Below are 12,898 nucleotides of genomic sequence, written 5' to 3' on the forward strand. Positions count from 1 at the left end.
ACGAGGGCCAAAGCCACCTTCTTTCTTTGCATTGGCTCTGAGCCTCATGCTTTCTCTCTCAATAAATCTGTTTTGCTTAGACTCACTGTCGTGCTTGGATTACTTTATGACTCTGTGCCTAACAAGTTTAGATGTTCTATCCTTGATGAGAATAGTGTATTGAAGTCTCCAAATATTATTGTAGAGATATATATTTCTCCCTGAGTGTTCCCAGTATTTCCCTTACACATTTTGGGATGCTCCGGCTTGGTGTAAATATTTATGATTGTTATTTTTTCTTGATGAATTGTCCCTTTTATTAATACCTAGCGTCCTTCTTTGCCTCTTTTAACTGTTTTGCATTTAAGGTCTAATTTGTCTGATATTAGTATAGGTACCCTGCTCTTTTCTGGTTGTTGTTTGCATGGAATATCTTTTTCAAGCCTTTCACTTTCAACCTATTTATGTCCTTGGGTCTCAAGTGAATCACTTGTAGACAGTATATACATGGATCCTGTTTTTCAGTTCATTCTTCCAGGCTGTCTTTTGATTGGAGAGTTTAATCCATTGACATTCAATATTATTGGACAGGTAGTTCTTTCTAAATTCTCTGAATGACAGCTACCACTAATGCTAGGCCCTGCTGTCTCTTTTCATAGGGAAGAAACACCCTTTAGGGAGCTATCTCCTCTACCTAATTAGTTACTTTGTCTCTCAGTCAACTCGACTTCCACCCTTGACTGAGGCAGGGCTGAAAACAGAGAATGCTGGCTGCTTTCTTTAAAGGACTACTTAAAAAAAAAAAAAAAAGACCTGTCTTCAGAACAGGTCTCCCTTGTCCTTCAGGTTTGCCAATCAAGGACCAGAATATGTACCCAACTGTATGTGCCCCTCTTCTTTGGGCATAGCCCTTTTCCAGCACTCTGAACTCAGCCAACTCCAGAAGCCTCTGTTTTTTTCATTTGCCCTGATTCCTTCATGCCGGAAGCAGGGCTGAAATAGAACACTTGGCTTCTTTCCTGATTGTGTTATAAATTACTCTGTGCTTGCAGCTGATATTCAGAAGTCTAAATTCATTAATCAAATCCACAATTAATGTCTGGCTGAGTTCCCCTTCCTTGTTACTAGGAGAAAGTGTTTCTGTTTCCCACCAGGTAATGACTCCAAGTCAGTCTGTGATGCCAGTGGGGGGGCCTTCACAGTGTGGAAGGATTTACTTCAGCATCTTTGCTGTGATTTATCAGCCTCTCTCCACATGTTCTTGGCTGGTGTATGGCATGTTTCTGGTCTCTGACATCCCCCAGTTCTTTGAGTTGGTTCCTGGCTATTTACTAGCTGCCCAGGAGGATGGACTAAATCCTATAACTCTGTATGCTACTGTTTTCTCTCTCTCATGTAGTTTTAATCTGCATTATTGTGTCTTTCATCCCCATAATTTCTAGATTTCTTTTTTAAACTTTCAAATTCATTTATGCACATACATTGTCTTATTAATACAATCCACATTTTGTATTGTATTAATAAACTCTATATCCTCATTTTCCTTTAACTCCTTGAATTGATAAAGGAGATTTGTTTGAACTTCTTAATATAGTTGTTCCAAGTTCAGTGTCTCCACTGAGGTTTTAATTTATTCTTTTGACTAAGCTATATCTTCCTGTTTCTTAGTGTGGCTTGCAATTTTTTGCTACTGTCTAGGTATCTGGTTATCTTGGTGAGTTTACTATGAAGGTCAGTTTCTCTCTCTTGCCTAAGCTTTTATTCTTGGCTTTGTGTTAAGTCTTTTCTTTGACACTTGGTTCAACTTATTCTGAACCTTCAAAATAGCTCATGTCTGATCAGCTCTTCAGCTCTTCTTCATCTCATTCTTGCCCTACATAAGCAGTACAATTTTAAAGGTTACTCTATTTGTGCAATTGTTTCACCCCCACAAGAAAGCTCCCTTTCCTTTGTTTCTTCTCTGGGAATCTTGATCTGTGCTGTTTGTTTTTGTTTTGTCTCTAACTTTTTGTTTGTTTTTACATTCCTTTCATTGTCTCTAGCTGTTTTTTCCTGGAGGGCAAATTCTGGGAGGAGAGTCACCCTGGAGATGATCTTCCCAAGTCAGTATTTCCCAACAAAACAGGGCCAGGGGTCCATGAAGGAGGCACAGGCCACTCCAAAGTGCCCAGAGGAGAGGATCAGAAAAGACACCAAAAGTTTTTTTGATGGTTCTCTGAAGCTGTGCTGTCCTAGCCTGCCCAGCAGATGATGCCCTTCAGCAAATTGTTCCTCACACCCTTAAGGAAGCAATGTGTCTTTAAGCCTCTACCATCTCTACCCCTGTTAGGGGCAGAATTGAAGCAATGGCTACTAAAACTGTTGTCAGGAACAGGTTGAAACAGTAGCTTAGAACTGGAACCCAGTGATCCAAATTCAGTAATCAAAAACCATGACTAGTGCTCAACCATGAGGAAGAAGATTTTTATGTCCCTTTCTGACAGGAGCAGTCAGCCAGGGACTGGAACCCATGGCAGCCCCCAGCAAGAGCGGAGGATGGTGTCAGCAACTACCACATGGAGAAAGCGATTCTTTACCGCAGTTTATTAGCCTCTTTCTCTTACTCTTCCCTGGATGCAATGCAATACTTTTATGGCTTCTGGGACCCAAGAACATTTATTTCATACAGTTCTTGCCTGTTTATTAGCTATTTTGGAGGAAAGAGTGAGTCTTGGAGCTACGTATACCATCATTTTCCCCAGAAGTCTTCCCAAATGACTTGACTTTTACACGAATGTTCATAGGAGCTTAATTTATAATAATCCCAAACTGGAAACAGCTCAGAATAATGGATAAGGAAATGGTGGTACATTCATATAATAGTATTTTATCAATAATAAAAAGAAGTGAATTACTATTGCATGAAACAACATGGATTAATTTCAAAAGCATGCTGAATGAGAAGAGCTTCATGCAAAATAGAATGTTCTGTATTATTCCATTTATGCAATGTTTTTCAAAAGTCAAGACTAATCTATAGTGGAAAAATTAGAACAGTTGTAAATGTAGGAAGTGGCAGCAAGGAATGACAGAAAGGGACATGAGGTAGTTTTCTGAGGTGATGGTAATTCTCTGTATATGAATTGAAGTTTGGATTACACAACAGTATGCATTTATCACAACTCATTGAATGATACTTTCAATATTTCTACATGTAGAATCTACCTCAGAAAAAAGAGAAGCTATAATCAAATATTAAATTCTAGTTAACAAAATGAATGTGACAATATTTAGGGTGAAGTGTACTGATGTCTGTAACTTACTTTGAAACAAAGGTGGATTGATGAATGGATAGATGGATAGGAATGAGATAAGGCACAAATTTGTTATATGGGTTAAAAATAAAAATAAAAAAACAAAAAAAATTGTTAAATGGATTTTCATTGTAAAGCTTGCAACTTTCCTGTATCAAATTTTTTTCATAATAAAATTTTGAGAAAATTATAAATAATACTATAAGCAACAAAATACCAATGAAATTTAAAACATCAAATGGGTAATAGTGCCAAAATTTGCAAATCACTACAATTGATTCACTAATAAATATAAAATCCAAATAAGCCAATAATCATTAAAATAATTAAATTGATAATCAATATTTTTCCTCCACCTAAATAAATAAATACATAAAAACGGAAGTGCCAAGATTTTTAAAGATGAATATTTCAAAATCTTCAAGAAAGCTATAATTCCTTCTTATATGTAAAGATTTTAAGAAAATTCAAAGATGAAAGAAAGTATATTATTGATGTCAAGATCAGATGTTCAGAATAGGCAAATCTATAGAGATAGAAGGTAGACTAGGTCTGGGTTGGGGTGGGGGATAGCAAGTGACCGATAATATGTATCAGGCTTCTTTTTACAATGATAAAAGTGTTCCAAGATTGATTGGGTGGTAGCAATGGTTGCCTGTGCTAGATATCATTGAGCTGTACATTTTGAATGAGTGAATTTCGTGGCGATGTGTGAATTATATCTCAATGAGCTGTTAAAAGAAAAGATCAGATGAATGCAAGAAGAACTATACAAAACTCACTTATGAACAAAAATAGGAAACTCCTAAGTTAATTCAGCATTTTTTTAATTCTACCTAAGTAGGTATGGTGATGCCAGGAATGAAAGAATGCTTTAACATCTAGTGATATAATTTTTGCCACCAAATTAAATAAAACTCATATGAATATCTCAATAAATTTTTACTCAACATATAGTTATTGCATGCCTACTATGTACCATGTACCATACAGTAGTGAACAAAGGAGAAAAGGTTTTGAATAAAAGTAGAAAAAGCATTTGATAAAATCCTGCACAAATTTATAGTGAGTTATGGGTAGAAAAGAACTCATTAACTAGTTACAATTACTGATGAAAAACAAAGCAAACATCATACTTAATGCTAAAACATGACAGGCTTTCTTCTCAATCCCCCAAAATATTTCTGAACTAGAGGTCCTGGCCACTGAATTCATGTAAATAATGAGATTTATAAAAATTGAATATAAAAACAAAAAATATATTTCCCTTTTAGGAAGGTACTAAGATATAAATATAAAATCTAATAGAATCTACAAACAAATCATTGGCACTAGGAAGATAATTTACATAGTTGTCAGCTACAAGATTGATGTGCAAAAATCCAGAGCATTTCTATATACTAGAAATAATGAAATAGTAATATAATTGAATTTTAAAAATTCTGTTCACAATGGAAACAAAAAATAGAAGGTATTAAGTGTGTACAACAGTTACCAGAATAATTTGCACCATTGTCAACAACAAACCAGCTATGGTGAATTGCTGTTGTTGATCCTTTTATGAGTTTGCCCAACAATGGCCTCATTGTTTTTTGAGTCTGTGGACTAGAACTAGGTTGACCATGTGAAGTTGGAATTCACATGGTAGATTATTTTAGTCACAAAATTATTTTTAACTCCTTGGCAATGGGGCTCTCTGGTGAGAATGTATCCTCTTAGATAGAGTCTCAGTTTCCTGGCCCACAACTTAGACATTCAAGATATATTTATTGGGCAACAAGCATGTTTGAGGCTATTTTAATGTTGTTGGGAATGTAGTGAAGGTGCCAGAAAATAATCCTTGCTCTCTAAGTTTATATTTTCTGCTGGTGCATAATGCAGGGTAAAAGGGAAAAGGGCAGTCAGCAACTTATAAATAAACAACAATTAAAAGGTAATTTCAGAAAAAAAAATAATTTTTACCGTAATAATGTTAACCACATGCCTTTTCGAAACCACTTTCTCACTAATATTCCAATTGTGTTCCTTAACATAAGAGCCCTTACTGCATTTCTGCTGATTTCTTTAGAGTTTGCCAGTCCACTACTTGCCATTTCTGCGGATTTTTGGAGCCGAATGGTAGAGCTACTTGTCTAGTAGTGTGTATAAGCTGGGCCACTTTGCAGCTGGAAGGGTGCTGGATATCAGATAAATAGTTTGAAGCAGGATAAACAAATGTGTTACTTGTAGTTTCCTTTGGACATTTCTAGGACCAATAAACAACTTAAAATATCCTGATTGTCTCTGAATTGGTCCCTGCAATCCCTCGTGATACCAATATATATCTTTTAGGTCCTTTCCTTGCAAATGACAGAATCTAACTCTGGCTTACTTAAGAAAAACAGAGCAAAGCAAAATAAAAGAAAATAACAACAACAAAATAGCACTGAATTTTTAAAAAGTGAAATCATGAACTGAGTCCAGGGTAACTCATCGCATCAAAGTGAGAGTCAGACAATGCAGTGGCAAAGAAAATCAACTTTAGGGTAAATCTCCTTGCTTCCAGATTCCAACCTGACCACTTACCTCCCTGACTCAGTTTTTTGTTTGTTTCTTTGTATGCTGTATGGCTGTGGTCACATTTCATTCTTTTTTCATATGGATATTCCCTTATTGCAGTACCATTTGTTGAATTTTTGTTTGCTTGGTTTTTCGTTTGTTTGCTTGTTTGTTTGGGAAGTGCATGGATCGGGAATCAACCTGACTCGGTTTTTACTTCCCTAAAATCAAAATAACATTGCCTGAGATGAAATTATTTAATAAAGCTGCTCTCCTTATAATTTCTCTTATAAATATGGCCTTAGAAGGACAGAATTGAGGATAACCTTAGGGATCTTCTCCACAGCAGCAGGATAGGCTGCTGCCAGAATGACTGACCTCTGTTTCTGAATCTCTTCTTAAGATTAAAATTCCTAAAAATGTGTAGTTTCCTAAGACACTCAAACAAATACCATGAAATGAATAGGATTAAGCAATGGGAATTTATTTGCTCACTGTTTGGAGCTGAGAAAAAGTACACATTAAGACATCATCAAGGCAATGCTTTCTTCCTGAAGACTTGGTATTCTGGGGCTGACCGCTGACAATCCTTGGCTCTTCTGTCACACATGGCAAGGTACATGGTCATGTCTCCTGGTGTCTCCTTTCTCTTCTGGGTTCTGTTTCAGCTTCTTGCCCCTTTCAGCCTTTCTCCCTCTTTGTCTGAATCTTATTCTTTTATAAAGAATTCCAGTAATATGTTTAAGACCCATGCTGACTGAGGTGGGCTACACCTTAACTGAAGGAGATTCATCAAAAGGTCCTACTTATAATGGGGCCACCCAAGGAATGGATTAAATTTAAAAGCATGTCTTTATGGACACTTACAGTTCCAAACCATCAAGGAGAGTGCATTAATTATGTTCTCATTTGTGAACCCAGTCACTGTGCCAGGAAGATGGGACAGAATGATGACCAAGGTGGGGATTGCTGGGGTAACATGATTAACAGTCTCTCTGGAACCCACATTGAACAGGTAGGGTTTAGCTAATGCAAGAATGGTAAAAGTAGTGCAAATAATGACAATGTCTACCATACTGTGTAAGTTAACTATTTTTGTAAGAAAAATTGCTAGATTAAGAGATGTATCTTATCTAGCTACCTTCCTCTAACTAGGACTAAACTGGTATCATCCTAAGAAAATAGCTTTCTATCATTGTGTAAGCATTTTTAACAAATGAAAAGTGTAGGGTATCTTGCAGTTCATGACATCAGGGAATTTCCCCTAATTCCTATGTGCTTCTTATTATAGCTCTATCCAGTTTCATCATTCTTCATTCTGAATTTGTAGTCTATCATTTCCAATACTAGAAACGTTTTTTCAACAGTCTCTTCATAGCCACCTTTACCTCCTTGTTCTTTAGGCTGTAGATAAGAGGATTCAGCATGGGAGTGATCACACTGTACTGCAAGGAGAAGATTAACTCTTGAGTGGATCCTGAGTTTGGCATGAGGTAGCGGAGCAATCCTGAGCCATAAAAGAAGATCACTGCAGTGAGGTGGGAGGAGCAGGTGGAGAAGGCCTTGCTTCTGCCTGTGGTGGAGCTGATGCTCAGGATGGCGGACAATATGCGAACATAGGAGAAAAAAATCAGGAGGAAATTTCCCAAAAAATGCAGGAGACTGGAGCAAAGCAGGGCAGTAAAGCTTGCAGATACATCAGAGCAAGACAAAGGATAGAGAGAGGGCAGCTCACAGCTGAAGTGGTGGATATTTTGAGCCTCACAAAAGTCTAAATTGAGAGCTACAAGGATATTGATAAAGGCATCTAGAAAAGCCAACCCCCAGGAGCCCCATACCAGCCCTACACAGAGCTGGTTGCTCATTAGCTGGCCATAAAGCAGAGGGGAGCTGATGGCAACATAGCGGTCATAGGCCATCACAGTAAGAAGGCAGGACTCAGTGCCCCCTGTGGCAAACACAAAGAAAACCTGAGCCAGGCAACCCTCTACTGAGATAGTTTTCTTCTCAGACATTAGATTCTCCAACAACTTGGGCACAGTGACAGTAGAGTGGCAGAGATCCAGGAAGGACAGTTGTCCCAGGAAAAAGTACATGGGGGTCTGGAGGTGAGAATCAGCCCTGATCACCAGCAACATCAGCAGGTTCCCCATTAGAGTCAGGAGGTAAATCACTAGGAACAGCACAAAGAGCAGAGCCTGTGTTTGGGGGTTGGCAGACAGCCCGAGGAGGATGAACTCGGGGACAACACTGTGGTTCCTCATGGCCTTCAGTATTTTTCTTTGGAATGTAAGAAAGAAGTTGGATGAAGGCTTTTCTTATACCTAACACACAACACGTGTTTTAACCCACTTGCCAATTCACAAAGTTTTGTGTAGATTTGAAAATTAATGTTCATAAATAATAAATTTCCCCAAATAAATTTCTAGACTTTCTAAAACCTTTGACAATCTTTTCTGCAAGACTCTAACCCTAGATCAAGTCCCTATCCACCTTTATTATTTTTGCTTGGGATTTTAGAGTGTGGTTTTGTTGTCTTATTATTAAAACTGGGGCAGGATGTTTGTAAACTATTGATAAGAATTTAGCAGAGCGAGATAAATTGCAGGAAGAATAAAAGAAACTTGCAGAAATGCTTGCCTTTAAGAGAGTGAGAGCAGTTGGGTTTCAGGGTAGAAGCAGAGTCTCAGGTGGGAGTAGCCTATTTCATCCATCAAACCTGCTTGGGGAAGGTCAGTTGATTTGGTGTTGGGAAGGAACCAGTTCCTATACAATTGCTCTAATTTTTTTCTGTAAATATTTAAATGGAGTCATTTTTTGAGAGTGAAGGACATTTGTTAGAAAGTTCCAAAGTGAGAGGAAAGTGAAATAATCTGCTTGAAGAATGGACAAGTAGATTTTCTAAGGAATGGAATAGGATTCTGTGACAATGTTGAGTGCTTATTTGAGATTTAACATGCAGCCAGTGGTTTTCTCTAGCAATCTTCAGCTATGTAGGGAGAAATTGGAGTGAGTGGACAGTTGAATTTTCCAGAGAAAGGAGAAGATGGAAGAAGATCAAAGAGGTTAAGACAACTGTCATGTGTATAATTATAATGATGAACTTTAAATACAAGCTTTTTATGGGACAGAAGTGAGGACATGAAGAAGAAAGTGGATAGAGAAAAAAATGATAGGATGGTTGAAGTATTGCTGGAATGGTGGAATTAGAAAAAAATGATTTGGAAATAGAGGTGATAGTAGTTAGAGATATTTATAAATCAGATTTCAAAGGCACTAATATAAGAGTGAGTGATGACAAAGTTGAAGATGTGATTATGGGTGGGTGGCTGAAGTAAGGTATAAGAGAGAACATTGGGAAGGAAGAGATCAAAGATTTAGGAAGACTAGATATTGGATAATTAAGTAAAATTAGAGTGGTGTGGGATTTTATTTTTCAAGCATTTTCCTAATTTCCTAAATATCATATTAATTTGAAATTTTGAATATCATACAGAATTATCAGTAAAAATCAGGACATGGGGCCAGCAACAGAGAAATACTCTACAAGTATAATTGATATTGTATAATTAATAAGGAAACCTGCTCTGCTCATAATTTCCATGCCCAGATGAAACAATCCATTTGTGATATATCACATCCTCTTCTTGTTTGTGACTCATGCCAGTCTTTGACATGATTTGTAAATATAGGCAACTTACTGATACTCTAAAACGTGGCTTCCTTTCCTACTCCACACCAGTGACCTAGATTAGAAGATACTCTTCAATGCTGTAGTTTCTGCCAGCCTGATCTTTCCTGTTCTGCTCAAAGAACGACATATTGAATTTCTCAAAGGACATATGATTTTTCTATCCAAACAACACTCATAATTAAAATTATTCTTAGGAATTAAGTCCAAGTTACCTGTATTTCTCATCCAGTTGAACTATATGAAATTCAGAATTCAAGAAGGAAAAAATCATATCCAGTGATCCCAAAGACTAATAAGTTTGAAAGTGTAAGGATTTGGTATTAAGAAAAGTCTTGTTGAATGTAAACTTTTCCTTGATTTCTAAAAGAGAAAAAATAGAAGGTTTACTTGTGCATATTACTTCTAAAAATTTCAATACCTGCAGTCATGAAACAGTTCTGAGAAATCCACCACTGTAAGTTGTGTCGGTTATTATCACAATTAAATATCCTTCTTCTTTGAGAAGCAAGTGCCTGAGAAGAGGCGCTTTAGAATAAGAGTTACAAAAGGTACCTAACACTGTGACTGATACAAAGAAATTGCTCAAAAAGTATTACCTAAAAATATGAATGAATGAGTGAACGAATGAAACACAAGAGGAGAATATACAAGGGTTTTACTACTCACAGGGGAGTAAGAGAAGTGAGTAGTCCAAAATACCTCAGAAATAAAAACCAGATCAGAGAGAAAAAAGGAGGGTACTACCACCAGCCCAGGAGAACTTAGATAAGATGAGATGGTTGAAAGGGAAAAAAGTGCCTGATAAGGAATGAGGAAAAGTGGTGGAAGTTAAAGGGAAAAGAGTCTTACACAGGGAATTTAGGAGCAGAGAAAGCTACCCGAAACAAAAATAAATCATTACCATGTTTCTGTCTCTTTCTGATGCAGATTGCATCCTGTTTTTTGACTTGATGGGCTGCCTCTGAGTTTAGGAGAAAATCATGAAAGAAGAAAAGTACCACAGTGATCCAATCATGTGAACTGACATGATTGGTTCTATTTAAGATCTTTTCTTGGGCATAAAAAGAAGAATGTGAACCCAGGCCTCCAAAGCTCCAGCAAATAAAGACTTCAGAAAGCTCTTCTGAACTTTGACACCAGTTTTGCTCTTATCCCTTAATGACATCCATAAGGAGACAAGAACAGGAAAACTTAAAACTTCCAGTTTTCTAGAAGTAACAGAGCTAGCATACTGCCCCTAGCATAACCACACCATCATATCTTCACAAATCCCCCTCTGTGACAGCTGATATAGTGCTAAGTGCACCACCCTAACAAAGAAGACTCGGGAATAGCTGTATCAGAAGAGCTGCTGGGCTAAGGAGGCCAGTAGGAGAGGGATGCATGACCTGAAATCCCAGGGGGTGGCTGGGTCCATCTGGACTCCTGGAAAGCTCAACCTGAAGCAAACTTGGACTCATTAGCTTAAAAGAGTTGCTAGATATCCCTCTGGGCATTCCTGTTGAAGCTAAATGAGTCACAGCTTACCTTTAGATCTGTATTACCCATGAAATAGATTAAAAATATATACTGGGATGGGGTGTGCAATAACCAAACAAGTAAAAATTAGTTATAATAGTTTTAAAAAATATCATTATACTATGTAAGTAGTGCATGGGAATGGTAAAAAATTTAAGCAGTATGAAGATATAAAATTTAAAATTCCCTGCCATATTCCTATACATTCAAAATCACTCTGAAGATGCAATCACTCCTATAATTTATTTGGCCTATTACTCTCCAGAAATGTTGTGTGAAAAATTGAACCATGATACACATACTGCTTTGAAACTTTTTTACACTTAGTAAATTTTTGAGATCTTTACATATTTGCACATACAAATCAAGTCATTCTTTTTAGTGTCTATATAGTATGTAGTCTAGGTTGACATCCTATAATTCATTAAACTAGTACTCTATGGACATTTAGGCTTCTTGTTTTTGTGTTCATTTTTATACTATAATGAATGACACTGATAATTGATAAACCAGATTCTTTGAGCTCATTTGCACACAGAAATTTTTTTGTCTTGATTTCTTCCTTGAAGTGTTTAATTAAAAAAAATCCTTCTAGTTTGCAAGTATATGCTTTTCCTAATTTATCTGAATTACATTGTGGTAATAGAACATGGATTATATGTTATTTCCTTAATATTTTGTTGAAATCTATTTTATGGCCAAGTAATAGGCAAATTTTTATGAATTTTCCATGTGTGCTTGAGAAGAGTGTGAATTTCTTAATTGTTGGGTGCAGAATTGATATGTCCTCAAAGCATATGCTAATACTTTTTAATTGCTTGTATGTATCAATCAGTGTTAGAAGTATATTAAAATATTCTGATGTGAGGAGGATTTGCAATTTTTTCCTGTGGACCTATTGATTTTTGTTTCTCTATTTTGAAATTCATTATTAAATGCATATAAATTTACTATTTTGTTTTTATGCTATTACTATATTTGCTTTTATTAACAGCTCTCAAAATTTCTACTAAGGCCTTTGTTTCTTAAAATTTTTGACTGATATTTTCTATATAGCTAATCTAGATTTTTGTTTTTAGTATTTTCACAAAATGTCTATTTTAATCAAGCATTTACTTTCAAAATTTATGAGCTTTAAGTTTGAGGTGTGTCTCTTTTAAATTGTACATAGCTAGATTGTGGTTTCTTTTATCCAACTTGAAAATCCTTCTTATACCTAGTGCATTTAATTTATTTGCATTCACTGTGATTAGTGATAAATTTGGATTTATCTCTACCATCTCATTTTGTGCTTTCTGTGTATCCTACATTTTATGCTTAATTTTTACTTCTTTTGCCATCTTTTGAATTGATGTATTTTATTCACTGTGTTTTCCTCTATTCAGTTGGAACATATTCACAGTTTTTCTTATATTAGCAGTTGTTAATATTTATTCATTCAAAAAATATTCTATATGCCTACTACCAGGCACTGTTCTAGATACTGTCAATAGTGTAGTGAACATAAGAGACAAACATATCTCCTTCTTTTAGATTACAGGTTAAATGGGTGTGGCATGGTGTCTTGGAAGGCCTCACAGGGAAGGTAACATTTGGATAAATACTTGATAGAGGTAGAAGAGGGAGTCATATGTGCATCTAGAGGAAGAGCTTTGCAGATGGAGGAAACAAGTGAAAAGTACCAAAAGTACCAAGACGAGAATGTACACGGCATGCAAGGAGGTTAGTGATGATGAAGCAGAGGGAGGAAAGGGAGTGGGGTGAGGAAGGGGAGAGAATGTTAGAGAGGAAACTTGAAACCCAGATCAGTGGGGCTTGTAGGCCATTCCTAGGGCCTTGACCTCTGTTCTGGATGAGACAGGAACTTTAACAAGAC

The 12,898-nt window shown here is 36.5% G+C and overlaps 2 protein-coding genes across 7 annotated transcripts in view; one reads left to right on the plus strand and one right to left on the minus strand.

Moving 5' to 3' along the window:
* Positions 1-12,898, plus strand: part of C7H12orf54 (chromosome 7 C12orf54 homolog) — a 370,404-nt gene that overhangs the window by 315,089 nt on the left and 42,417 nt on the right. The window lies entirely within an intron of this gene.
* On the minus strand, positions 7,157-8,074 carry LOC143689929 (olfactory receptor 8S1-like). The gene has a single exon (XM_077167960.1). It carries the CDS (start codon positions 8,072-8,074, stop codon positions 7,157-7,159), a length of 918 nt encoding a protein of 305 aa, XP_077024075.1.

Source organism: Tamandua tetradactyla, chromosome 7 (assembly GCF_023851605.1).
Source record: "Tamandua tetradactyla isolate mTamTet1 chromosome 7, mTamTet1.pri, whole genome shotgun sequence".
Lineage (NCBI taxonomy): Eukaryota > Metazoa > Chordata > Mammalia > Pilosa > Myrmecophagidae > Tamandua > Tamandua tetradactyla.

What these genes read in the sequence shown, in the direction of transcription:
- LOC143689929 (XM_077167960.1), bottom strand. Translation starts at nt 8,074, where the DNA reads ATGAGGAACCACAGTGTTGTCCCCGAGTTCATCCTCCTCGGGCTGTCT.